Genomic DNA, 25,395 nt, shown 5'->3' with positions numbered 1-25,395 from the left:
AGAGGCGCAAGCGCGACATTTCTTCTTGTTCCAAGGAATAAGGAACGACGCTCACACCTTCGATTCTTTTCTTCAGCCTCTGACAACCTCGCTCGTAAGCTCGCCGCCTCAAACGCTCATCAGAACTTTCAGCCTTGGGCTCTCGCTCATCTTTGCCCTGAAAGGGGAAAAACAGATAATGATCTTTCCCCAAAGTCTTCCCTCACAGTTGGCAGCTTGAATAATTCACAGTAGGATTGTATGATCATATTATTGGACAATATTTACACAAAATGAGATATCGGATGGGTATCGGCTAGGGATGTACCGATCCGATCTTCAGGATCGGGAGCCGATCCGCAGTATTTTGACGATCTGATCATGTCGGCTTCCGCCACGAGATCGGGCCGATCCGGTTGCCGTATACCGTTCGTAACTCTGGGCCACACTCCATCATGGTAGGCGTGGTAATGCGCCTCAAAGCTGCTTGCCACTCGAATCTTGCCACCAGCAAGACGAAGAGAACGCAACTCCACCATGCAGACATGTGCACGCCGTACTGTGGTGAAGTTAAGTTTCATGTTGTAAATCTGGCTCCATAGCTACAGCGGTAGGTCCCCCTCACTGTGCCGGGACTGCTGTGTCATTGTGCGGGCAGCTTGCACGGGAACCGCTGGTTGTTTATACTAGAGATCGTCAATAAATTACTATGGCGCTTAAGAGAGTTTGTTAAAAAAAATGTCATATATTATAAATCACAGCACAAATTGATCTCTAACCATGTCAAATGATTAGTCCTACCCTAAAAGTATTTTACACGCCCATTTTTTCCAATGTTATCGTTTACTCGATGGACTTTTATTAGATTAGGGAAATGGCTCACAGAGGTTTGTTTCAAAAACCCAACAATATTGTTGGTCATGCTGTGTTTTGAGTAAGCAGTCTTCCTTACTTCCAGTGGTTCTCAATTATTTTCCGTCATGCCCCCACTGCTGGGGAAAGGTTTGCGCCCCCTCGTCCCGATGTGAAATACTACTACTGTAAGACAATGATTATATCTATTTATCTGTACTGTACCGACTGAACTCAAAACTGAAACCAGCGGAATGCAACAAAATGGAGAGCAGTGAAGCTTACAAGCGTATTCAAGAGTCAAACTGCATACTTCGCACTTTGTTCTTATACGGATGTTTGTGCCACATTGTGCAGCTTTCCAGCTTGTGTTGTTGCTGTTGATTATTAGATATTTTAGGGTTTTTTTCGAATGACAATTTGGTTCAGACAACATGTTTCAAATAAATATGGCACATTTTCTCTAACTTTTTTGGATATTGCAGTACTTGTCTTATTTAGTACAAACAGTGTTTATTTGTGTGGCATCACAGGGAAAAAAACCCAAAAACAATCAGTATCGCTTGATATCGGTATCGGTAGTGACGTGCTGGACAATATCGACATATCAGTTAATAGTAGGAAAGCCAAGGGATCAATTCTGGGGCCCATCCTATTTGCTGTATACCTAATCCCACTTAGTACAATATTTAGAAAGCATGGCATCTCCTATCACTTCTATGCAGATGACTGCCAGATTTCCTTACCTCTTACAAAAAATGACCATGCCCCCCTGACACCCCTTCTTGAGTGCTTAAGCAACGTCAAGGTCTGGTTGGCTCAAAATTTTTTAAAGCTCGGTGAGGGGAGGGAAGACAGAGGTTACATTTCGAACAAGCCTCGCATGCTTTTATTTTGTCACGTCTGGACTACTCTAATGCCCTTTACTCCGGAATAAGCCACAAATGACTCTCTCGCTTACAGTTAGTCCAGAACTCTGCGGCATGGCTTGTAACAGGAACCAAAAAGAGGGAGCATATTACCCCAGTTTTAGCCTCCCTGCACTGGTTGCCTGTGCGTTTTAGAATTGATTTTAAGATTTTATTCTTTGTTTTTAAAGGCATTGAATGGGCTGGCCCCTCAGTACATCTCAGACCTCATCCAAATTTACACTCCAGCGCGCACATTGAGGTCCGAAGGCCAGCTCCAACTGGTGGTGCCTAAGACCAGACTTAAGACCAGGGGAGACCGGGCCTTTTCCGTAGTTGGCCCAAAGCTGTGGAACACTCACCACCCTCGTGTAAAAACAGCCCCCACAATTGAAAGCTTTAAGTCTCGTCTTAAAACCCACTTTTATTCTGTGGCATGAGTTTTGTGGTCCTCTGTATCTTATTCTTTTTTGTTTGTTTTATTTAATTTTTTTGTTGTTTTGTTTTTTTAAATTTACTTATTTATTTTTTACCTACTTCTTTTATTGCTTTTATTGTTTTGACTTCTTGTTTCAAATATTTTACTGTTTTAAGTGTCTTTGTTTTTATTTGATCTTTTAGTTTTCTCTGTAGTAATTTGTACTTTTACTTATTATTTATGGTTTTACTAGTCTGTGCAGCACTTTGGAAACAGTGTTGATAAAATGTGCTATATAAATAAAGTGGATTGGAATGGATATGAAGCATCTCTGATTAACAGCTGTCTCCCCACACTTTTGGCCAAATACACTGTAGTTCATGTTGAGGATGTGTTACACACGCACGGACCTCCTTATCAAAGTGCGTTGGCCACCAGGTGGTGGGAATGAGCTCCTCTAGCCCCGCCTCCTTCACTCTGAGTGGCGTCTTGATGTAAAAGAAGACGACGGAGCGCAGCACGTCGAATGTGAAGCCGTGTTAAGGAAGGCACAAGTGAGGGACCACGTGACGCCGGTGTGATCTTCTAACAAGGATATAGGACGTTGCTGAGCAGGTACTTCCTGGACTTCTCGTGGCGCAGGATGGCGGTGGTCAGGCGCAGGTAGTGGATCTGTAAGAGCAACAGGAAGCGTGTGAACACACACACACACACACACACACACACACACACACCAGCCACTACATCCACTTCCTACCTGGAAGCCCAGGTCAGGGATGATGGGGGCGAAGCGGTAGGCCCTCAGCAGCGACATCATCAGCTGCTTCAGACACTCGTTCACCTCGTAGTCCTACAGGCAACACACGCACGCTTACAATGATGCTGATGTCACATGATCCTGTGTGTTTTTACCTCCATGAGGAGCCAGAAGAGGTCCAGCAGCTGTTGTATGAGCGGGTGTTCATCCACAGAACCTCCACCCTCCAGAATCCCCAGCAGGAAGTTCATCAGCACATCCTCCACCAGGTAAACTTTACACTAAATACAGAAGGAGAAGAAGACATGGTGGTAAATATGTTAGAGGGCAATGAGAGGCAGGAACATGTAAGAAGAGGTGTTGACCATGAGAGGAGCAAAGTGGTTGAAGATGTGAGCCAGCGTGATGAGGACTGTTGGTTCTCCATGTAGCCTCCAAAGGGAACAATCCTTCTCCAGCAGACGCTCCTCCTGCAAGCACACACCCGCTTTAGTGTGGAGGACCACCAGCGCAGGTGTCTGGGATGCGACATGGTGCCACCTGCGTGTCAATAGCAGTGGACAGGACGTTCTTGATGAAGCCCAGCAGCTTGTGAGCTTTTATCAGGTCTGCAGTGGGGGGATCCTGCAGGGGCAGGTAGCCTTCCACGGGATACGTGCAGTACATTAAGGACAAAGCAGCGTGGAGCTTCACACGGCAAATACACAACGCTGCGTTTCTACCGTAGGATATCTGAGAGGTCGGCTCCCGAAGTTGAACGCCACAGACTCCTTGAAGGAGAGGCTGATGGCGGGAAAGTACGCAATGCCGGGACCCATCTTGATGTCGCTGAAAGCTGTGCCCAGAGACTGTCCGTTCCTGAGAAGAAAGCATCTTTCAGCTGTGCTAAGTTTCTCAAAGCACATTGAAATTCAGAAAATACAAATGATAAAATGCTTTGTGTTAACATTTTTGGCTTTCTGGAAAGGATGAATTGTTGATTAATTTACATGATTTCTTCAGGGAAAAATGGACTCTGTTTCGGTCAGAGTCGGACCTCCTGGGACGGATTCATGATGCTCACAAAGTTTCCACTGTGCAAACATTCCCACTAGGGGACGAAGGAGCTTTGTGGTGGACTGGCATGTGAGAGGTGGTGGAGTCACTCACAGGCAGAAGGTGATGGTGGCTTGGTCCAGGTCGATGAGACAGCTGACAATGTCCCCCGCCGCCCACGACTGGGACCACGCAAACGAGCATCAGCAACAACAGCAACAGTCACATGACCCCCACGCCGGCTGTGTCTGAGCTCACCTTCCCGTAGTTGGTGGTGGTCACGTTCCACTTGCGCACTCTGTTCCCGTCGTAGGCGTAAGAATCGGGGGTGTCACCAACGCCCTCCTAAAAGGAAGTCATAGCCACACCGTCACAGACTCTGCGGTGGTTCTGCAGAGGATTTGAACGCCACGGTGAGGGTGGCTCACCTCCTGGTTGAAGCGACAGCTGAGCGTGCACCATCCAATCTGCATGAGACCCTGCGAGGATATCAGCACCTCGTACGCCCATTTCCCTGCAGACGCCAAAAAACAGGAAGTGTCCCTCCAATCCAAATAAAGCATCACACGATCGCTCATCCCTCGCAAGTTAGCTGAAGGTAACAGCACCGTCTCATAAATAGGGGGGCTTCAGTTGGATCCCGAGTTCCCACATGGCACACATTATATTACGTGAGGGACAGGAAGTAGAACTGTTGTTGCACAGTTGTACATCTACTCTAAAAAAAAAAATACAGTGCAGTCCAGCCTGTGGCTAGCCATAATGCCAAGGAGACGCCAGAGCTTGAAAAGCCTCTTCTCTTCTTAATACTACACTTCAAACAATAACAAACTTTACTTTCATCATTCACACTCTTGCTGTTACACTTCCTAAAAAGAAAAACTGTTAACTATTACAGTAATCTTTGGAGAGCCCTGCTTGTGTAGCTTGGTAGCTTCCCGCGTAGCGAGTGAACAATGGTAATAAAAGAGAGAAGAGCCATGTTGTTGCAACAATCAGTAGATGCGTTCATGGAGGTGTACTATAATGTAATGCAAGTAAATGAGCAGGTGAGAGCACTCGAGCGTATTCAAGGGTGAAAAAGTGAGGTTCTGCATTGGTGACGACCCAATACCGATGGTGTCAGAGCAACCCGTCAAAAGCCTGGGTAGATAATACAATGCAAGCGTCAGGGACAAAGACCAGGTTCAGGTAATAAGGCAGGACATCACCACCAGTCTGGACATCATCAACAAGACAGTGCTGCCAGGGAAGCTCACACTCTGGTGCCTACAATTTGGACTTCTCCCAAGGGTAATGTGGCCCCTCAAGAGCTACAAGGTCCCAATAACAACGGTGGAGAAGATGGAGCGAAACATAACTCTGTATGTGAAGAAGTGGCTTGGGGTCCCACGCCGCTTGACCAACATCAGCATCTACGGCAAAGGAGAACTACTCATCACGAGCCTCACTGAAGAATACAAGTGCTCTAAAGTGAGACTACAGATGACTCCAGAGATCTCACAGTCAGCAACGCTGCACCACCTCTGTTAACGGGAAGGAAATGGACACCGTTGGACGCAGTAAAGCACGCTACGTCAGCTCTGAAGCACACTGTGGGACATGTCCAGTGGAAAGAGGAGGATTTGGCGTTGCAGTCAATAAATCAACTTGGCACAAAGCTTCAGCATCACAAAGGAGGAAAATGATGGTAGAGGAGGTGCGCTATCAGGAGGAGGTTGAAAGAAGCGCAAAGGCTGTCTCTCTTGCCAAGCAGGGACAATGGATGAGGTGGGAAGGCGTGGAGAGGAGAAAGCTCACCTGGAGGCAGCTCTGGGAAACGGAAGCAAGAAACATCAGCTTCATCATAAGAGCAACATATGATGTGCTCCCATCGCCAAAAAAACTTCACCAGTGGTATGGCGAGGACCCAACCTGTGTCATCTGCCCAAATTCAGCGACTCTCAAACACATCTTGGCCAGTTGTAGGACCAGCCTCACACAAGGCCTCTACACCTGTAGGCACAATCAGGTCCTCAAGAGTCTGGCAGCAGCCCTTGAGAGTAAGACCAGTCTCTGAAGCCTAGCTCATCCTCTATCTTCTCCGTCCTAACACGGATCGGCACGTAAGGAGAGGCTTACCTTTGTAAACGCAGGTGGTGGCTCGAATGGAACTGAAGTTACTGTGGCCGATCACCTAAGGTTGAGGAGAGGACGTCAATCATCTGCGTGCAAGAAGAATAAAGAAGTGGCGTCATACCCCCAGCAGGTCGTCGTCTACAAACAGAAGACCCTCGAAGCCGCTGGTGTGGTCCAGAACCACCGGCTGGGGACCCAGACGACCTTCAACGGGCTGGTCTGGACAAGGCGGGAAAGGCAATCAGCATTGAGAAGACGTGTCCGCAGGAGGCAGGATGGCTCTACTTGACATGTGTTCTACCTTCACATGTCACTTCATAAAGCGTATTTACATTTTACACCCGGGGTGTCCAAAATGTAGCCCAGGGGGGATTTGCAAAACACAACTGTTTTTTAAAATTTTATTGTATTATGATTATTATTATGATTATTATTATTATTATTATTATTAATTATTATTAATAATAATAATATTATTATTATTATTATTAAAATCGGTCTGCGGAACATTCAAAAATAGAATTTAACAAGGAAAAAAAACACCAGCAAGACATGCAACATGCAAAAATAAATTCAAAATATTAAGAGAAAAACTTTCAATTTTATGACAAAAACGCTGTAATGTTATAAGGTCATTTGATTAGCATAGTGTTGAAATATTAAAGACAACAAAGACATTTTTTAGTTTAATTGTAATATGAGAAACAAACAAAGCTAACTAAAGTTGTCACTTTTGGAAAATTAGGTTGGGGAAAAACTTATAATATGGAGAAAAAAGTCAAAATATTATGGGAATAAAGGCATAATATGACAAGAAGAAAGTTGAAATAGCTGGAAAATAAAAAATAAAAAACTGCTGTCATTTTACGAGAATAAAGTCAAAATATTAAAAGAAAAAAGTTTTATTCTAATGCCAAAAAAAGTTTTACGAGAATAAACTCATAATATTATGCGGAAAAATAGTAGCATAGCACTGAAATATTAAAGACAAAAACATTTTTTTTTAAATGTCGTAATATTACGAGAAACAAAAGAAAATAAAAGGTTTATTTTTGAAAAATTAGGTCGGGGGAAAAAAAAGTTAATATAATGACGATAAAGCCAAAATATTATGGGAATAAAGGCATACTCTTACGAGAAGAAAATTTACAAGAGGAAAGTTTAAATAGTTGGAAATTAAAAAAAAAAAGATGTAATTTTACGAGAATTAAGTGAAAATATTAAGAGAAAAAAAAGCCGCAAGCCGAGGAAAAATAATGCTATTTAGTAGCATAGAGTTGAAATATTCAACAAAAACAATGTTACTTCTTTTTTTTTTTTTTTTAAGTCATAATATGACAAACAAAACAAAATTAAGTTGTAATTTTAGGAAAATTAGGTTGGGGAAAAATGTATAATATTATGGGCATAAAGTCTAAATATTATGGGAACAAAATTTACAAAGACTATTTCAGAAAAAAGTTGAAATATTTGGGGAAAAAACATGAAAAATGGGGGAGGGGGGGGAAGCAAAGAGTGAAGTTGATAGGCTTTTTCACCATTGTAGGGACATTTTACACACGCGTGCACACACATAGTTCAGGCCCAAATGTGAAAATTGTAAATAGTTCTTGGTGTTATATTTGTCAATAAATTGTTGTTTTGATGGAAAACAACCCCTTTTTTGTATTGTGTTGGTATAGTTTAGATTTTTGAGCTGTCACAAAAGCAAAAAATATTTGTGTCAAAGTGAAAGTTAAGCTTGAAATGTATCGTTTCACAAAAAGCTGGTTTTCTCCCCTTTTCTAGTCGGGAACTGATATTTTCCTGAAACTAACCTACGTTCTACTGCTAATTACTAAAGAACGGAAAAAGGTATAAACAAACTTTCTTTTCTGATCAAAGACGGGAGTCTAATCTTTCTTTTGGTAGCTTCCATGTAGATATAGCCATAGAACACAATATTCTGTGTGCCTTGAAAGATCAGTCAAAATCGTCTAAAATGGCCGGTACTGAAGGGGTTGTCTTTTGAAAAATAGGATTGAATGAGTTAATACAGGCATAACTTCTTAGCTTATTGCATCCTTTTATTTTTCAGTATGTGGCCCTTGCTGGAAAAAGTTTGGACAGCCCTATTTTTCCCCCCCACTCTGCATCTTTGTCATCATACAGTACGTACCTGCACTGTCCTCAGCGCTTTCTCCCTCACACAACAACGTTTCCAGGTGAGTACCAACATCCTGGAAGGCCAAGGACTTCCTGGAGACGAGAAGAGAACACATGAAAACCCAACATGAGGACTTCTTATTTTTATCTTCTTGTCACATCTGCCAGGGATGAGGAACCATAGCAACACCAAAACACCATTTCAAAATAAAAGCTTTTTCATCCAAACAACTTCTGTGTGTGGGTGTGTGTGTGTGTGTGTGGGAGGGTGTCTATGAATAGAAGTGTTGGTAACATGAGGCTGGAGAATCGAGGTCAGCTCACTGACGAACTTGAGCCTCTTTCACGCTGCCTCTTCAAGCCAGTAATCTTATGGATTTTTCGTGGATGTTTGTTCTGTGTGAAGGGCACCCACACGGACAATGTGTAAGAGAGGCGGGGGACGTCACCCGTGTATTCCAAGTCACACCCCCTTATGCTGCCCTGTTGTATTGTAAGCAGTTGTTGCTGTCATGGTGTGTTTATTTATTTCATTGGTAACAGCATCAGTGTTTTATACATTTGCACCGCCACATACAGATTTGCCGTTACCTGTTCGCCCTCGCTCATAAACCCATTATAACGCACCTGCTCTGCCAGCGAAAAAGAATTTAGCAAGCAATCAGGCCCCTCTAGATACTCTTTTTCAAAAAAGCAACGCGCAACAAATCTAGCTGACAGACTTTTGGCGACTGTGAAAGCACATATTGCTCTTCTCGACGAGCAGCGGGTACTGCTGTGTCCCATCTAAAAACACTCACAGACGGCTCCGTCTTGTTTGTGATATTAAAAAAAAGACAGAAAAAAGCACCAGAAGAAAGTTAATTTGTATTTTCTTTTTTTTTTTTTTTACTGCTTTCACTGTACAGCAAACCCTGGCAGTGTTTTCAGGAAGATACCTGAGGGAGGCCAGAGCAGGTCCTTGCTTGCTGGACGGAAAGACGTGATGCAAGTAGTCACTCAGCAACTTCTCGTTCACAATACCTGACAGACAAAAAAAAAAAAAAAAAAAAAAAAAAGAAATGAGGTGCGACATGACGTAGAGGCTGCGACGTTCGCACTCACCGGTAGATCTCGGCTTGTCCATGTCCGAAGACAGTCGGTAGTTGCGGCGGCTCAGAGCGGTGCCGCCACCTTTGGAGCTCATGCTGCCTGCTGGGAGTCAGTTGACCCTCACAACCACTGCAAAGCAAACATGATTTCACAAACAGCTACAAAAATTTATCAAGCGCATGATTGTGCTGTTGAGTGAGTGAGCCTGTTACGTTTTTGATGTGATGGGTTATTTCCAGTTTTTTTTTTTTTTAATTATTATTTATTTTAAGAAAGGCCCCCTGTCAATAAACTGTCCTTCCGGAACATCACATGAACAACCGCAGAAAGACCATTGGAAGTTTCTTTAAAGCAAGGGTTCTCAAACGGCCTATTATTTAAATCATTTGTATTTTATTCATTTATTTTGTAGCACTTTTATCCAAGTCTTTTTTTTTATATTACGTTTCACACTTTTTAAGTTTTTATTTAATTTTTTAATTATTTTTACACTTTTATTTAGGTCATTTTTTTTTACTTTTTTATATTTATTTTAATCAAGCAAATTTGTTTGTTTTTTTTAAACTCGTCTGTCATATTTTTAACATTAATGCATATAATTAGATGTCCAAAGTGCATTTTAGAGGAATCTATTAGGGCATTTTGTCAAGGAAATGAGGAAGAACATGACGGAAATGAGGAAGAACTTCATGAATACAAATAATGTAAATAAAAAAAATACAATTTATATGATCAAAATTACATCGAATACGACCACAAAATCATATATTCCACTTATAACTGTGCAACGTATTTAAATGTAATTTTTCACTCGCTGTCTGCAACCCACCCAGAATGGATCCCATTTTTAGGTCCCTACCCACCAGTTGAGAACCACTGCTTTAAAGCACACCAAGACCGTGAAGAGTATAATAATAATTATCTAATAATTGTGATTTCTTGAAAACGTAAGCACATGGCTCTGACCGTGTGTGTGTATACACTCACAAAAAAACGTACCATCTGAAACGCGACCTCCATTCTAAGCAAGAAATTCCCATTTTTGCAAAATGGTGCAGTACTAATTCTACGCCATCGTCATCATTAGCTTCAACTGAATCTCCTTTTACAGTACATATGCTAGTTTGTTCATTTCCATGACTTGAAGGGACATTTGACATTTAACTACAAGAACAACCAAATAGTGGTTCTAATTAAGCGTGAACGAAAGCCTTGAGCTCACCTGGCCAGGCACATCTCTTGGACTCACATAGGGATTACGGTAGATGACAGATTAAGAGACACACCAACAAAAACGACGAATCTTCCCTCCAGAGTCTTCTTCTACGTATCTCCTAGCTAACAGGCTAGCTGCGGTTAGCTAGCTCGCAAACTCGCGTCATCAAACAACCAACGTCACATTTTTGACACTGAAACTCACCACTTTGTCCTGTTTCGCCTATCCAGTCCGGTGTCAGCCGTTCCCTCTTGTTTTTAATGATTTAGTCGAAATGACAGAACGTGTGCAGATTGACCACAATAGTCTTGTCAACGCCTCTGGAGTTACGGCACTCGATGAGGGTCAAAAAATACCGTTCACGAAAGGCGAACGCAAAAAACGTAGTTTTCAACCCCAGTTTACGGTAAATACTGTTTGAATGACACTCGTTATCCGCGGCGTCAAGTCAAGTAAACTATTGAAAGTTTGGTCTGTATCATGGGGCCATAAATCGGATTGGTATTTGTTTTCACTTAAATGCTTGAGTCTTGCCTAAAAAAATATGTAATTAATCTTTCAAACAAGGCGTGAACTGCAACCCACACAACCGGACAACACAGAACTTTAAAACCTAGACATAACTACCGTTATAGAAGAAGTACTGCTTTTTGATTGGCTCTGAGTATTAAGCAGCCAATCAGGTGGCGACAGTAGTTGACAGCGACTTAAAAACAGCTGTGCCTCTCCAGCTTCTAAGTGTACGTACCCTGTGATTGGTCAGCCATGAAGCCCGTCTCTGTGATGTACCGCTTGTATCGTGAGAATTCATGGTCATGCGATGGGTGCTGAGAACTACAAAGCGTCCAGAAAGATCACTATTATATGTCTGTAATGTAATGTGATGGATCTATGTTTCCATCAAGCTATACAATATACCACAATATAATCTTGGACCAGAAAATGTGACTCAGCAAAGAACCCGCCCACTGTTACGTCACAGTCTCAAAGGCACCGCGGCGGACTACGGTCCAACTGGGAGGTGGTACCAGTCCATACCGTGCTCTGGCTTTAAGTAGTCGGAGGCGGTACCATCAGTGGTTTAGTAGCCTTTGTGTGCTGGTCGGGAAACATGCTGCGTGTGTCAGCAGCGGCGCGTCAGTCGTGGAGGGGGTAGGTGGCACCCCGGTACTGACTTAAGTGGACTAGAGAGGCACGGTCGCCTCTCCTAGAAAGTGGCTGAGCTAATGCTAACCTAGCTTGGCGTGAGCCAGGCATGCTAGCGGTGCATATGTATGCTAATATGCTACACTTGTGTATGGTAATACTTTCAACAATTAACGCAGTCACAACACTTGTTAGCTCATTCACTACACTGCGCGTGTTTCCGCTGAACTAAATGAACGTTAATTTGTCTCATGGAGATATTTGTTTACCTTTTATAGGCCACATGACGTACTTGGACCACTTGTAGCCAACTGACAGGTGCTGGCACGGTCCAACAGTCAGTGTTCAGCAGCTAAGCTAATTAGCTTTTCCCAAAGGACAGTACAGTTAAAGTGGCCCTTCTCACACTGGAACTCCATCGTTATTATGACGGATATTTGACTTAGTATTATTCCTCTACCCTATCATGTCATGTTATTATTCCAAATGGAATGTGTCCTACTAGGAGGAATTCGTCAACATGTCTGACTTTCTCAGCATGTTTGTGAGCCACAGTGGGACACATCAGACCGCAAGACACGTGGACAAGCAGCTGCACGGTGACCTTGAGTTTGTGTTTGACAAAGCAAGTTAATAAGTCATGAAGATAAAAGGTGAAGGTTCACTGTCACTTTTTAACATTCATGCATGAAACTATCACCACTGAGACACTTCGTGTTGGACTTGGCACCCACCAACGAAAGACCTGCACCTTGAGGGACAGTGTGCACATTGCTGAGCGAGGAACTTTCAAAATAAGAGCCAATGTTGTGTTTTCAGGTTGAAAAGCTCTGCATGTACTGCGCTGTCAGTGAAGAATGAGCCCATCCTTGCCTTCAAACGAGGAAGTGTGGAAAGGAAAGAACTGCTGCAGGTTCGTACCCCTGCCTTTCCTGGGATAGGCTCCAGCTCACCCTGAACATGAATGAATGAATGAATGTTTATACCTGTGTGTGCGCATCAGGCACTGGAGCATGTGAAGACGAGCACCGAAGAGATCCCCTGCGTGGTTGGAGACGAACACGTGTGGACCAGCGATGTCAGATACCAGCTATGTGTGAGTGTGTAATCTATTATTGTAATCCCTTGCTGTAATTACTAGTGTAATCTATTACTGGTGTTTGTTCCTTTGCAGCCGTTCAATCACGCTCACAAGGTGGCCAAGTTTTGCTATGCCGACAAGGTGAGCCACATGGTTAGCGTTGGGCGCCGCTGCAGCGTCATTAATTAGCGTGTGTGCAGGAGCTGATCAACAAAGCCATCGTGGCGTCGCTGGCGGCGCGGAGAGAGTGGGATCTGAAACCTGTCCAGGACCGAGCTCAGGTTCTCCTCAAGGCGGCCGATGTCATTAGTGGACCCAAACGAGCGGAAGTCCTTGCTAAGACCATGGTTGGACAGGTAAGCGGAAGATGCTAAGCTATAGTTAGCACGCTACAGCCGCTGAGCGTGTGTTCGGGGCTTCTAGGGCAAAACGGTGATGCAAGCGGAGATCGACGCGGCTGCTGAGCTGATCGACTTCTTCCGATTCAACGCCAAACACGCCGTGGAACTGGAAACCCAGCAGCCGCTGGATGCTGAGGGAAGCGTCAACAGCGCCCTCTACCGTGGCCTGGAGGTATTGCACGTGTGAAGCACCACCTGTTGGGTTCGATTCAACACCTTTCTCTTTGCCAGGGCTTCATCGCCGCAGTGGCGCCATTCAACTTCACCGCGATTGGCGGGAATCTGGCGGGAACGCCGGCCGTTATGGTAAGTTTCCTGGGAAGGGATTTCTTCAAACCCAAAGGTTTTGTGGCTCAGGCGTTGACCTCTTACAGGGAAACGTGGTCCTGTGGAAACCCAGCGATGCCGCCATGTCTGCCAGCTACGCCGTCTACAACATCTTGAGGGAGTGCGGCCTTCCTCCCAACATCGTCCAGTTCCTTCCGGCCGATGGGCCCGTGTTTGGAGATGCCGTCACGGTGTCTGAGCATCTGGCGGGAATCAACTTCACTGGCAGCGTTCCGTAAGGACCGAGCAGGACGCCGCATCTGCACGGCAACAAGCTGACGTTCGGATCTTTGCAGGACCTTCAAGCGGCTGTGGAAACAAGTGGCACAAAACCTGGACGTCTATAGAAGCTTCCCTCGACTGGCGGGAGGTGAGGTGAACTTTTAAAACACACTCTGACGTTCCTGGTCTCATCTTATCGTCCTCAGAGTGCGGCGGCAAGAACTTCCACTTTGTCCACAAGTCTGCGGACGTGCGTAGCGTGGTGAACGGGACCGTTCGCTCTGCATTTGAGTACGGCGGGCAGAAGTGTTCTGCATGTTCCAGGATGTACGTCCCGCAGAGCCTCTGGCCGCGTGTCGAACAGCAGCTTGTGGACGTCCTCAAAGAAGTCAGAGTGGGAGACGTGAGTGCTGTCCTCAAAAGGTGCTGCTGCATGTGGACCAGAACCTTCTAACCTCTTCTTCTTCAGCCCGTAGAAGACTTCAGCACCTTCTTTTCTGCCGTCATCGACCACAAGGTGCCGCCGCCACCTTTGCACGTGCGTTTCTCAGGTGCGCGTACTCATGACTTGTTTGCTCCTGCAGTCCTTCAGCCGCATCAAGACCTGGTTGGACCGGGCCAAGACCTCCCCCAACTTAAAAATCATCGCCGGGGGCAACTGTGACGACTCCAAAGGCTACTTTGTGGAGCCCACTGTGATCCAGACCAAAGACCCTCAGGACGCCATCATGGAGGAGGTTCAGTCTTGTCCCGTCCCGTGCCTTCCCGCTTTGCTTCCGGCTCACGTCTTTGTGTGCCGCAGGAGATCTTTGGACCGCTCCTGTCAGTTTACGTCTACCCTGACGACGACTACAAGGACGTCTTACGGCTGATTGACCACACGTCGCCATATGCGCTCACAGGCGCTGTCTTCGCTCTGGACAGGTAAGCCCTCTCGTGGCAGCCGTGACACTCGCCCACCTTTCACCTCCTGACATGTGACCTCAGGAGCGTCGTCGACGAGGCCTCCAAAGTCCTGAGGAACGCCGCCGGAAACTTTTACATCAACGACAAGTCCACCGGCTCCATTGTGGCCCAGCAGCCATTTGGTGGGGCCAGGGCTTCAGGTGAGACCACTCCTGTTTTGAAGCGGCAGGCGTGATCCTGACACTACCTCTCCCCGCTCCAGGCACCAACGACAAACCTGGCGGTCCACACTACGTCCTCCGCTGGACGTCGCCGCAGGTCGTCAAGGAAACGCACGTTCCGCTCTCTGAGTGGAAGTATCCATACATGGAATGATTGGCGGCTTGGCCCCGCCCCTTCGCCGTCCACTCTGCACTGAACTGTGAATGTAAACAAGCGGCGTGCACGTCTTCCAAAGCACACGTCTGTGCACGTGGGCTTTTTAAGTGGAAAGTTTAATCACTTCAGACAACTGTCAAAATAAAATAGTTGGAATTATAGAACAATATTAACATGTATCAATACTGCTGAACTTTAATTTTATACAATGATTTTGTGATCTGACACCTTTGTACAGTAGAAAATATTAAATTAATATGAAATGACAAATATGACCAGTTGGCTTGTGCGTAGAAGTTCAAACTTTTATGTGATGTTTGCCTTGGAAACATTTACACAGCAGCTCGGGTTACCTGAGTGTGTGTATAAACAGTAATCAGAGCGTGGGGGCTGATGAGAGGCCGACACAGGAAGTGTGTCAAGAAAAACGCACAAACAGTAATTTGTATTTGATGTGCAAGAAGACTGAAAAAGTCACCAGGAAGTGGAGGACGCCTAAGTTGCATCTTTGAGTCGAGATGTTAACACTCTCTCTCACTCACACACACACACACACACACACACAAACAAACAAACTGGGGGGGGGGGGGGGGGGGGGCGGAGCCTCAGCTGGCAAAAGCAGGTAACCCCTGCAAGCTTCCTTCAAGAGCCTACAACACAACAGCAGGTGAGTCAAAAGATAGCATCTTCAAATTTACACACTTTCACCAGTCTTTTTAACTAAAGAAAAAATATGCTAGCACTACCTTGCATACATTTTAAAACTATATTGTGTTATTTGTATACAGTATATGATGTAGTTATGTTACGTTTCTGAACTGCAGACGTTCCTTCTCACCTTCTTGTCTGAGTTGTGGTGGAGTTAGTCTCCCTCTGCTGGTCACTGCGAGGACAGCAGCCTCCCCTTTATCCATCACCCAGCAAGCATGGACTTCGCCAAAGGACCCCTGAAGGACCCACCCCGTGTACTCTTGCCCTTCTTGAGCAGCCCCCACCAGCACCTTGGAGTCCTCAGGTGTCCTCTGGAGGTCCTGGGCTGTCCCACGGATCCCGCCTTTGTCCAGAGGCGCAACGAGCGAGAGCGGAGCAGGGTGAAGTGCGTGAATGCGGGCTACGCCAGGCTGAGGCAACACCTGCCAGCCTACAGCGCCACCAGGAGGCTCACCAAAGTGGAGACGCTGCGAGCTGCCATCAGCTACATCAAGTACCTGCGAGACCTGCTGGTGGTGCTAGAAAACGAGTCCACAGGATCCCAACAAGAGACTTTGACCTGCCTAGTGTTGACTAAATAAATCAAACAAACGTGTGGGAGTTGGTAGAAGAACATTACATACAGTAAGTAGTTTTACCTGGATCACCTGCTGCTGAACTTCTATTGGCTGACATACTGAGAAGGAGCGACGTCACGGTTGAGGGTTTCATGCTAGGAAGACAAAAAAAAAAAAAAGCAAAGCAGCACACTGTTATGGAATATTTATTTTATCAGCAAAACATCACACACAGGAAGATGATGCCTTACAAAAATAAAAGCATTTTGGATTAACATTGGAGTCCTTGTCCTTTGAAAGTCACTTGAAGTCTTACTTCCTGTCTACTTCGCTTTCTGTCTGACACGCAAACCAAATGGTACACAGGGTCAAAGGTTAGCAGCTGACAGCCACACTTTCAAGCTGAATCACTTTAAAAATATGTTTACATATACATACCCACAGTATATATGTAGACATATACACTGTATGTAAAATAGAAACATCTTATGTTTTAATACTATTTCAATACTATAAATGACCTTTGAGTCATATGACCGAGCAGGCCCAACCCCCTTCCCCCCACCCCCACGCTGGACATCCACTTTGGGGTTCGAGAAACAAAGAGAAAAAAGGTCAAAGTTGAAGTGAATGAGAAATGATCATCAGGTGGGTCCTCAGCGGTGGGGAAGAGGGGGGGCCAGCCAAGGTGCTAACGTGCTGCCACATGCACAGTTCAAAAGGTCGTTGAGGCGCAATGGAAGTTGGCAAACAAGCTTGTGAGCCGCGTGCGTCCTCACGCATCCTGGGTGGCGAGGCGGCGGTACGCCAAGCGGCGGTGCCGAGGCTGCAGGCAGTAGGCGATGCTAAGCTCCACCTCCTGGCATCGCCGCAGGAAACGACAGCGGTCCCGGGCCAGCTCCTCCCACGGACCCTTGCGGTCCTCTTCCTCCTCGCCACAGCTGGCAAAGAACTCCTCCACGCGGTCAGAGAACCGCACCTGAACAGAAAGTAGAAGAGTTTCAGAATAAAAGCTGTTCTATTCCATTCTGCCCACCAGGAGGCGACAAATCTCCACAGCAGGACTCATCTTTGATTGGCTGAGGTCAGTCCCACCCACACCAGCAGGTGCGATGACCTATGAACCCTCAGTACAGGTGAAGGATTGTTAAATATATTAGGAAAGAGTAAAACAGTCTAAACTAACCTTTTTGGCAGTTCTGAGGGTCAGACCAGAGGAGGTGGACAGTTCTGACAAACTGCTGTCCAGTTTCTCCACGTTCTCCTCCTTCCTGGACGCAGGTGGCGACTGCGCCTTACGACGTGGGAGCCGAGTGGGCGCCTTTGAGGCTGTCCTGCCCTGAGCAGAACCTGCGGTCCCAATGGGGGCCTGGAAGTTGAAGAGGCTGTAGGGGTCTGATGAGGCAAAGGAGCTGAGCAGGCGGAGGCTTTCTGCCTCGTCCACCTCACTGGCCGATGTCGAGTCGTCCCAAGTGTCGTGTCCCGATGGCGGGGAGGATGCAAGAGAGAGAGCGGCAGCAGGGGTGAGGTTGGGGGAGGAGGCCGGGGTGGACTGAGTGGAGGAAGGAGGCGAGGTGGCGGGAAGGGAGTGTGGTGGCGTGCGGCCCGTGTGCAGGGGGGCAGTGAAGTTTCGGAGGTTGTAGGGGTCGCGACTCCGACACAAGGAAGTCAAGAGACGCTCCGCCTCCGGATCGAGTGGACCGTCCGAGTCTGAGGCTTCGTCGTCCTCATCGGTGGAGTCCGAGAGACCAGACGAGCCCTCACTGTCAAAGCCGTCGTCGTCGTCATCATCTGATTGGCTGCTGACGTCGTCGTCACTGCATGGGCAGCCCATGATGAAGGCGATGCTCTTGTTTTGGCAATGGTGGGGTGTCACTGCAGGCTCACTTCCTTCTTTCTCACCCTGTGTCACGTTTTCTTCAGACTCCGCCTCCTCCGTCGTGTCAGAGGGTCCTGCTGGTGCGTGCGTGGTCAACAACACATGTGCGTGCTCCTCCTCCAAGCTGGAATAACCATTGTCCTGATCCCGAGCTAGCAGGCCCGCCACACAGCAAGCAGCACCGATGCTGACCTGGTGGTCTACTGCAGACCAGCCTCTGTTCTGGACTCGGTCATTGTTAGCAGTGTCCTCTGTGTGGACTCCAGCGTTTTCGTCTAGCAACAACATGCCATGTGATTCTTTTGTGTCCAGTGTGGTTCGCTGTGGACTAACGTGGGCTGTCCCCAATTCAGCCCGGGACAAATGGGATAACAATACTGCATGGGTCATGTCGCCTCCAAAGAAGCTGCTCCACCATGTTCTGCTCCGCAACCAGTCCGTCCCTGCGCCAGGTTTCATGTCCTGACTGGACAAGGAGTGGTTTCCAGAAGAACACTTGTGTGTGGCCTCGGGTTGGTGGCTGAGGTGAATGTCGACTTCACGAAGTGATTCGCCGCTCAGCCAGGACAAAGTGGTAGCGGTCCTGGGCTCCAGCAGACCGGCAGGACAAACTGGGTGCTGACTGAGCGGCATCACCAGCTGTCCTAGAAGCGCCCCCTGCTCATCAACCAGACAACTGTTCATATTGCTGCCGTCGGCCAGCGAGGGGATTCGGGTGAAACCCGGTAGATATTTGTGCAGAAATGATAGCGCGGGCCTGGACAGCACGGAAAGCAGGCCGATCCACGGACTTTCCTGACTCTCGAGGCCGGCGGAGGCCACGCTGAGGCCGGCAGGAGAGGACAAGCTCTGCCCGCACGGTAACTGTCCCTCGTTAGCCCTGTTTCCAAACATCTTCTACAAACTACAAGGTGCCAAACTGAGATGATCTCCACATACAACACGGAACTTCCGTCGGTTTCAAGAAAACGTGAGCTATAGCAGGTTAGCGGCTAATGCGACAGCTGTCATTCGAAAGCAGGCTGCAGCAGCACCAAAACGTCTTCTTGAGAGGAAAAATAAAGTCTAGACTGTCCACGGAGACATTGTCCTTACACTGACTGGACAGCACAACGGCCATCGGAACAGAGAGGAACCCAAGAAATGTCGTCGCTTTCCCAGCCGAGCTCCGCCGCGGTTCGCTGTGAGCGGTGATTGGACTTCTTTCTAGCCGACAACTTGGAGAAGACGTTGGGGGAGCTGGACAGCGTAGATAGACGGAGCACACTTAACTTTGACGACAAAAATCGAGCCATTGTGATGTACTTTTTCTTCCAGAAAGCGGGCAGCTAGCTGTCCTGCGTTGCACGTTAGCAGGTTAGCAGCGAGGCAACGGCCGGGCCCCCGAGCAACGGCGATTTACTAAAAAAAAAAAAAAAATCCCACACCACAAGACTAGGTGTTAGTTTTTGTGTCGTCTACAAAACAATACAGTTCTTTCTGACAGAATACTGACTGGAGAAGCCTTCTAGAGCAAAGTTTCACCGAAAGAGTCGTTGCCGTCCGTCGAGAGTGAGATTTCATCAGAAACTTTTGGGATCGTCTGCCAGCCTAAAAGCGAAAAAAGACATCCGGGGAGCGTCGCTGTGTTACTGAACCACAGGAAAGCGTATCGACCAGCTGCTGTTACATAACAACACACAGGCGAGTGTTCTGCTACGTCATCATCTTCTGCTGCATGCTGCCAGTGGCATGAAGTAAGTAAAGTGATATTTATTTATCGTGGATATAACATCCAGCTGGCATCCTTTGCATATACATTACGTAGTTGATATTTTTACTTGTACATAGTATGATAGTAGTAGTACTTTATTAATCCCACAGCAGGGAAATTCACTATGATGCAGTCAATATATATTAGTTTATCAACATCGGTGAATATGTAACCGATGTATTAACTTTTTCTGCTGCGTGGAGATTCTGTTGCTCCGTTCCTGTGTGTCTCTCTGTGCTGCTCCCTGTCCGACCCCAGTACCTGGCCCCTCACACACAAACACAGACCAGCGAGGTGCAGCGGTCTCACTCACTCGGCTGCAGCAGAGGAGACAACTTGAGAAACTGTTTTTTTTACACCATGGTAAGATGTGTCTTTGTAAAACAATATAACACTACACTTTAGTGCCGCGCTATTTTTCCTATTTTTTTCACACAAGTTTTAGAGAGCGTATTACAGCATCTTAATGTCCACATGCCCACCATTATCTAACTATTATACAGCATTTTAAAGTTGTGTAAATTATCTTTGTGAGATAAACAAAGATACAGTAAATGCAACTGTTAATCCACATGTCCACCATCATCTAAGACTATTATACATGGTTTTAAAGTTGTGTAAATTATCTTTGTAAGATATACAAAGATAGATGCAACTGTTAATCCACATGTCCACCATTATCTAAGACTATTATACAGTTTTAAAGTGAAATAAAGATATATGAACTCCCATGTGCATCATTAATGTAAGACGTCCCACTTCACTTCATAATTCCATGCAGAATTTACAGGGGCTCATACATTCACAAGTTAATGTCTTTATTATAATCATTTTGAAAATGTTACAAGCAATGTATTTAGTTGTAATTTGATGTTTTTAAATGTTTATAAAGCAGCTATATTTATCACATAAAATGTAGTTTACTCCCTTGTATTAAGCATAGTAACTGTTTTTGATTATTTCTTATTTTGTTTGCAGTCGCCTTTTTTTCCCCACTTTTTAATGTTTGCGTCAGCATTTGTTTTTGAGCTGTTTGCAAATAATCAGTGGCTGCAGTTGGAACTTTTCAAGCGCTAGTGAATTTGGCTAATTGACATTGGTAAGGTGTTTTTGTGAATAAGCCTTTTATAAACATAACATGTTTTAGTTTAAAAAGAAACTCACATTAACCTATGTTTTATCATTTTCAGCCGAATGCAGCCACGTGTTTTTGTTTTAACATGGTCAACTATTGTATCCAATTCTATGCTAATTACGAGGGGTGTCACGAGGTCTCGTGTCACAAGAGTTCCTGTTTGAAGAAAGGCTGTCTCGCGAGAACAGGGCGGTCAGAAGCCAATCAGACTGTGAACTATGGCATAGCTACTACGAATGATTCTAATAAACGTAATATGGTAGTGGCAGTGTGCAAGGCATTATTGGTACTTAACACACTTTAAACGTTGTAATCCAACCTACCTCGGTGTTCCCAGCGCTAGCGTCAGGGAGTGACGTGGATGTTTTTTCCATTGAAATTGAATATCTGCCGCACGGGTTAATAATATCCAAGCAGACGCTGTAGTAATTCTACACTTGATCAAAGTTACATCTATCAGATCAAAACAAGTAACTGTTCGGACTTGTCTGCACCCTTCATTATAGCTGTCCAACTACAGACCCTTTCCAAAAAATTAGAATGTCATGGAAAAGTTGTTTAATTTCCATAATTCCATTCAAAAAGTAAAACTTTCATAGATTATAGATTCAGGGCCCACAATTTAAACGATTTCAAGTGTTTATTTTTACGTAATTTGGGCTTCCAGCTCATAAAACCCACGAAAACAGGAATTAAAAAAATTAGAATACTGTGAAGAAATCACCATTTACTTCTCAGTTTTTGCAGGAAAAAAAAGAAAGAAATTAGGATCACATCAAATCAAAATATGCTACTTTCAAAACGATATGTCAATCTTCAATACTTGGTTGGGAATCCCTTTGCCTTAATCACTGCCTCGATGCCACGTGGCATTGAAGCAATCAGCCTGTGGCATTGCCTGGGAGTTATGGAAGCCCAGATTTCCTTGATGCTTGCTGTCAGCTCTTCTTTGTTGTTGGGTCTGGTGCCCCTCATTTTCCTCTTGAGAATACCCCATAGATTCTCAATGGGGTTTAGGTCCGCTGAGTTGGCTGGCCAGTCAAGCACTGTGATGGCATGGGCATCAAACCAGGTTTTGGTGCTTCTGGCGGTATGGGCAGGGGCCAGGTCCTGCTGGAAGATGAAATCTGCATCTCCATACAGATCCTCAGCAGAAGGAATCATGAAGTCCTCTAAAACATTCTGGTAGACTGTTGCAGTGACCTTGGATTTAAGAAAGCAGAGTTTACCAACACCTGCACCGGACATTGCACCCCAAATCATGACGGACTGTGGATATTTCACACTGGACCTCAGGCAGCTTGGGTTCTGTTCCTTACCAGTCTTCCTCCAAACCCTTGGACCTTGATTCCCAAATGAAAGGCACACTTTACTTTCATCGGAAAAGAGGACCTTGGACCACTGGCCAACAGTCCAGTCCTTCTTCTGCTTGGCCCAGTGGAGACGCTTCCTACGTTGGCTCAGGTTCAAAAGTGGCTTGACCCGAGAAACCCGACAGTTGTAGCCCATCTCCCGGATGCGTCTGAATGTGGTGGTTTTTGAAACTGTGACTCCTGCCTCATTCCACTCTTTCTGGATCTCTGCCAGATTCTTGAATCTTCCCTGTTTGATAATCCGCTGAAGCCCACGGTCATCTCTTTTGCTGGTGCATCTTGTCCTGCCACATTTTGCCCTTCCTCTAGACTTTCCATTGATATGCTTGGACACAGCACTCTGTGAACAACCAGCCTCCTTAGCTATGAACTTTTGTGGCTTACCCATCCTATGGAGGGTATCAATGATGGTCTTCTGGCCAGTTGTCATGTCTGCACTCTTCCCCATATTGAACCCAACTGAGACAATTGAACCAAACTGAAGCAATTTAATGACACCTGGGGAAGCCTGTGCAGGTGATTTGAGTTTAGTAGATGATTAGTGTGTGACACTCAGTTTAAAACATTCATGCCCTGCAAAATTTGGGCTGATTTCTTCACAGTATTCTAATTTTTTGAATTCCTGTTTTCGTGGGTTTAATGAGCTGGAAGCCCAAATTATGTAAAAATAAACAAATAAATACTTTAAATCGTTTAAATTGTGGGCCCTGAATCTATCATCTATGAAAGTTTAACTTTTTGAATGGAATTATGGAAATTAAACAACTTTTCCATGACATTCTAATTTTTTGGAAAGGGTCTATATATGCACCACGGCGGCCACAGCAAGTGGCTCTCTCCGCTCTATACTCCTGACCTCCGGAGAGGCACCGGGGCTGCCCGCTGTGTGTGTCCGACATGAAGGCGTAACGTGGCGACCATATAACTCCGCTTCATAACACACCTCAACTGACACATTAGCGGCACGGTCGCGATATTTAGCAAGTAGGGTATCCATTAAAAGCGAAAGGCAGTAAGTGTTTTTTGGATCATGCATTTAGTCGGCGATTAAATGCAAGCGGCCCACGATGGTGAAGTATCCGCCGCGCAGGATCGCCAACTCTTGATTGTGAAGCAGTCACACTAGCACCCGCCTTCCTGGAGGAACACGCACGGGTGTCCAATATGTGGCCCGGGGGCCATCTGCGGTACGTGGCTCATTGCAGAAATAAAATAAGATAATTATAACAGACAGTATGAATGAATTTATAGGCTCCATATAGGCGACCCTAGTGAGGATAAGCAGCATAGAAAATGCATGGTTTATTTGGTCTAAAAAATGTAAACAGTGATATCGTTTAGTGCCAATTTGTGGGACATTAAGTTTGTCCAGTCTTATTTTTTCATTGTACTTTCTTAAAATTAATGTTAAAATCCCGTCTTGTCTCGTGACACCCCTACTAATGGCCAAAATGCACTTACTGTATATATTTTCATTTCACAGGCAGAGGGGAAGAGGAAGGTGTGGAGCCACTTCATAAAAGACTCAACAGGTGTTACATTAGAGACCAACATCTGCAGTGTGCAAGTTAACCAACACTCCAGCACCCGCAAAGCAAAGAATACTACAAATTTGTGGCAACACCTAAAAGTAAATCACAGAGTGCCATGTCTTTATGTTGACAGTGTTACTAACTAAAGTTCCTTATTTGATTTAGTATTCTTCTGCTTCTTTTTGTTGAATCGTATTTTGGGTAGTAAAAGAATTATACAGCATGAATATCCTGTGTATATCAATGCTCTTAGTTCATATATCGGCCAAGTGAAAAAGTGTTTGCCCCCTTCCTGATTTCTTTTTTTTTTTGCAATTTTGTGGCATTTAAATGTTTCAGATCATCAAACAAGATTAAATATTAGTCAATGACAACACAACTGAAGACAAAATGCAATTTTGAAATGAAACTTTTTATTATTCCTACATGACCGTAGGTGAAAAAGTGATTGCATTCCAAGACGAAAACCGCTGCTCAACAAAAAGAACATTAAAGCTTGTCTCAATTTTGCCAGAAAACATCTTGATGATCCCTAAGACCTTTGTGAAAATACTCTGGTCTGACAAGACAATAGTTGAACTTTTTGGAAGGTGTGTGTCCCATTACATCTGGTGTAAAAGTAATGCCGCATTTCAGAAAAAGAACCTCATACCAGCAGTAAAATATGGTGGTGGTAGTGTGATGGTCTGGGGCTGTTTTGCTGCTTCAAGACCTGCAAGACTAGCTGTGATTTAATGGAAACATGAATTCTGCTGTCTACCAAAAAATCCTGAAGGAGAATGTCCGGCCATCTGTTTGTGACCTCAAGCTGAAACCAACTTGGGTTCTGCAGCAGGACAATGATCCAAAACACACCAGCAAGTCCACCTCTGAATGGCTGAAGAAAAACAAAATGAAGACTTTGGAGTGGCCTAGTCAAAGTCCTGACCTGAATCCCATTGAGATGCTGTGGCATGACCTTAAAAAGGCACTTTGTGCTGGAAAACCCTCCAATGTGGCTGAATGACAAGAATTCTGCAAAATTCCTCCACAGCGCTGTAAGAGACTCATTGCAAGTTATCACAAACACTTGATTGCAGTTGTTGCTGCTAAGGGTGGCCCAACCAGTTATTAGGTTTAGGAGGTAATCACTTTTTCACACAGGACCATGTAGCTTTGGATTATTTTTTTCTGCCTTAATAATAAAAAGTTTAATTGAAAAACTGCATTTTCTGTTCAGCTGTGTTGTCATTGACTAATATTTAAATTTGTTTGATGATCTGAAACATTTAAGTGTAACAAACATGAAAAAAAAGGAATCAGGAAGGGGGCAAACACTTTTTCACACTGTATTGGCCAATATATTGGGTATTGGCTATATATCGGATTTCAGCGTTTTTCAGCCTCCAGTATCTGTATCGGCCCCAAAAATCCCATATTGGTTGAGCTATAGTGTGAATAAAGATAATAGTAGAAAGAGTTGTAATAGAAACAT

General features: G+C 45.2%; 4 protein-coding genes and 1 long non-coding RNA gene across 11 annotated transcripts in view; 3 read left to right on the top strand and 2 right to left on the bottom strand.

Annotated features, from left to right (window-relative positions):
• Positions 1 to 11,115, bottom strand: part of LOC129186562 (E3 ubiquitin-protein ligase RNF123) — a 51,299-nt gene extending 40,184 nt beyond the window's left edge. The window contains exons 1-17 of one of the 5 annotated variants that reach the window (XM_054784936.1): positions 10,725 to 11,115; positions 9,317 to 9,433; positions 9,151 to 9,235; positions 8,226 to 8,305; positions 6,189 to 6,286; positions 6,071 to 6,125; positions 4,378 to 4,463; positions 4,208 to 4,294; positions 4,064 to 4,131; positions 3,647 to 3,772; positions 3,455 to 3,569; positions 3,280 to 3,384; positions 3,070 to 3,195; positions 2,915 to 3,007; positions 2,756 to 2,829; positions 2,568 to 2,685; positions 58 to 157 (exon numbers count right to left, since the gene is read on the bottom strand). In XM_054784936.1, the coding sequence (XP_054640911.1) occupies positions 58 to 157; positions 2,568 to 2,685; positions 2,756 to 2,829; positions 2,915 to 3,007; positions 3,070 to 3,195; positions 3,280 to 3,384; positions 3,455 to 3,569; positions 3,647 to 3,772; positions 4,064 to 4,131; positions 4,208 to 4,294; positions 4,378 to 4,463; positions 6,071 to 6,125; positions 6,189 to 6,286; positions 8,226 to 8,305; positions 9,151 to 9,235; positions 9,317 to 9,398 (1,498 nt within the window). In that variant the 5' untranslated portion in view covers positions 9,399 to 9,433; positions 10,725 to 11,115. The other 4 variants (XM_054784933.1, XM_054784935.1, XM_054784934.1 and 1 more) reach the window with 4 other exon arrangements.
• Positions 11,116 to 11,512: 397 nt separating this feature from the next.
• aldh4a1 (aldehyde dehydrogenase 4 family, member A1) lies at positions 11,513 to 15,463 on the top strand. The gene is made up of 15 exons (XM_054784945.1): positions 11,513 to 11,672; positions 12,486 to 12,579; positions 12,670 to 12,762; positions 12,841 to 12,888; positions 12,948 to 13,103; positions 13,171 to 13,320; positions 13,380 to 13,454; positions 13,523 to 13,710; positions 13,772 to 13,845; positions 13,904 to 14,100; positions 14,167 to 14,214; positions 14,282 to 14,434; positions 14,500 to 14,621; positions 14,685 to 14,803; positions 14,866 to 15,463. The coding sequence occupies exons 1-15, from the start codon at positions 11,632 to 11,634 to the stop codon at positions 14,976 to 14,978; spliced, it is 1,671 nt and encodes a 556-aa protein (XP_054640920.1). The 5' UTR covers positions 11,513 to 11,631; the 3' UTR covers positions 14,979 to 15,463.
• Positions 15,464 to 15,605: 142 nt separating this feature from the next.
• Positions 15,606 to 16,519, top strand: LOC129186568 (achaete-scute homolog 5). The gene is made up of 2 exons (XM_054784950.1): positions 15,606 to 15,648; positions 15,806 to 16,519. The coding sequence occupies exon 2, from the start codon at positions 15,908 to 15,910 to the stop codon at positions 16,271 to 16,273; it is 366 nt and encodes a 121-aa protein (XP_054640925.1). The 5' UTR covers positions 15,606 to 15,648; positions 15,806 to 15,907; the 3' UTR covers positions 16,274 to 16,519.
• Positions 15,889 to 19,779, bottom strand: LOC129186564 (protein phosphatase 1 regulatory subunit 15B). Of its 3 annotated transcripts, none has more exons than XR_008572252.1 (3): positions 17,436 to 19,757; positions 16,501 to 17,228; positions 15,889 to 16,404 (listed from the first exon to the last, which is right to left on the bottom strand). XR_008572252.1 is itself a non-coding variant. In XM_054784944.1 (3 exons), the coding sequence occupies exons 2-3, from the start codon at positions 19,020 to 19,022 to the stop codon at positions 17,025 to 17,027; spliced, it is 1,791 nt and encodes a 596-aa protein (XP_054640919.1). In that variant the 5' UTR covers positions 19,023 to 19,529; positions 19,624 to 19,779; the 3' UTR covers positions 16,440 to 17,024. The 3 variants fall into 3 exon arrangements, 2 of the variants coding, with proteins under 2 accessions (XP_054640919.1, XP_054640918.1); XM_054784944.1 differs by lacking the exon at positions 15,889 to 16,404 and having other exon boundaries at positions 16,440 to 17,228; positions 17,436 to 19,529; positions 19,624 to 19,779; XM_054784943.1 differs by lacking the exon at positions 15,889 to 16,404 and having other exon boundaries at positions 16,440 to 17,228.
• LOC129186570 (uncharacterized) lies at positions 18,433 to 25,096 on the top strand. The gene is made up of 3 exons (XR_008572253.1): positions 18,433 to 19,864; positions 20,085 to 20,244; positions 23,873 to 25,096. It is a non-coding gene; the product is annotated as an uncharacterized LOC129186570 (long non-coding RNA).
• Positions 25,097 to 25,395: the final 299 nt, after the last annotated feature.

This window comes from Dunckerocampus dactyliophorus, chromosome 8, assembly GCF_027744805.1.
Source record: "Dunckerocampus dactyliophorus isolate RoL2022-P2 chromosome 8, RoL_Ddac_1.1, whole genome shotgun sequence".
In the NCBI taxonomy this organism is placed as follows: domain Eukaryota; kingdom Metazoa; phylum Chordata; class Actinopteri; order Syngnathiformes; family Syngnathidae; genus Dunckerocampus; species Dunckerocampus dactyliophorus.
This window is presented reverse-complemented; position numbering and strand designations above follow the sequence as displayed.

Coding starts and splice junctions, on each gene's coding strand:
- aldh4a1 (XM_054784945.1), top strand. CDS start 11,632: ATGCTGCGTGTGTCAGCAGCGGCGCGTCAGTCGTGGAGGGG. Junction 12,763..12,840: donor ATGTCAGATACCAGCTATGT/GTGAGTGTGTAA, acceptor GTTCCTTTGCAG/CCGTTCAATCACGCTCACAA. Junction 13,455..13,522: donor CGGGAACGCCGGCCGTTATG/GTAAGTTTCCTG, acceptor GACCTCTTACAG/GGAAACGTGGTCCTGTGGAA.
- LOC129186568 (XM_054784950.1), top strand. CDS start 15,908: ATGGACTTCGCCAAAGGACCCCTGAAGGACCCACCCCGTGTACTCTTG.
- LOC129186564 (XM_054784944.1), bottom strand. CDS start 19,022: ATGTTTGGAAACAGGGCTAACGAGGGACAGTTACCGTGCGGGCAGAGC. Junction 17,229..17,435: donor CCCTCAGAACTGCCAAAAAG/GTTAGTTTAGAC, acceptor CTTTCTGTTCAG/GTGCGGTTCTCTGACCGCGT.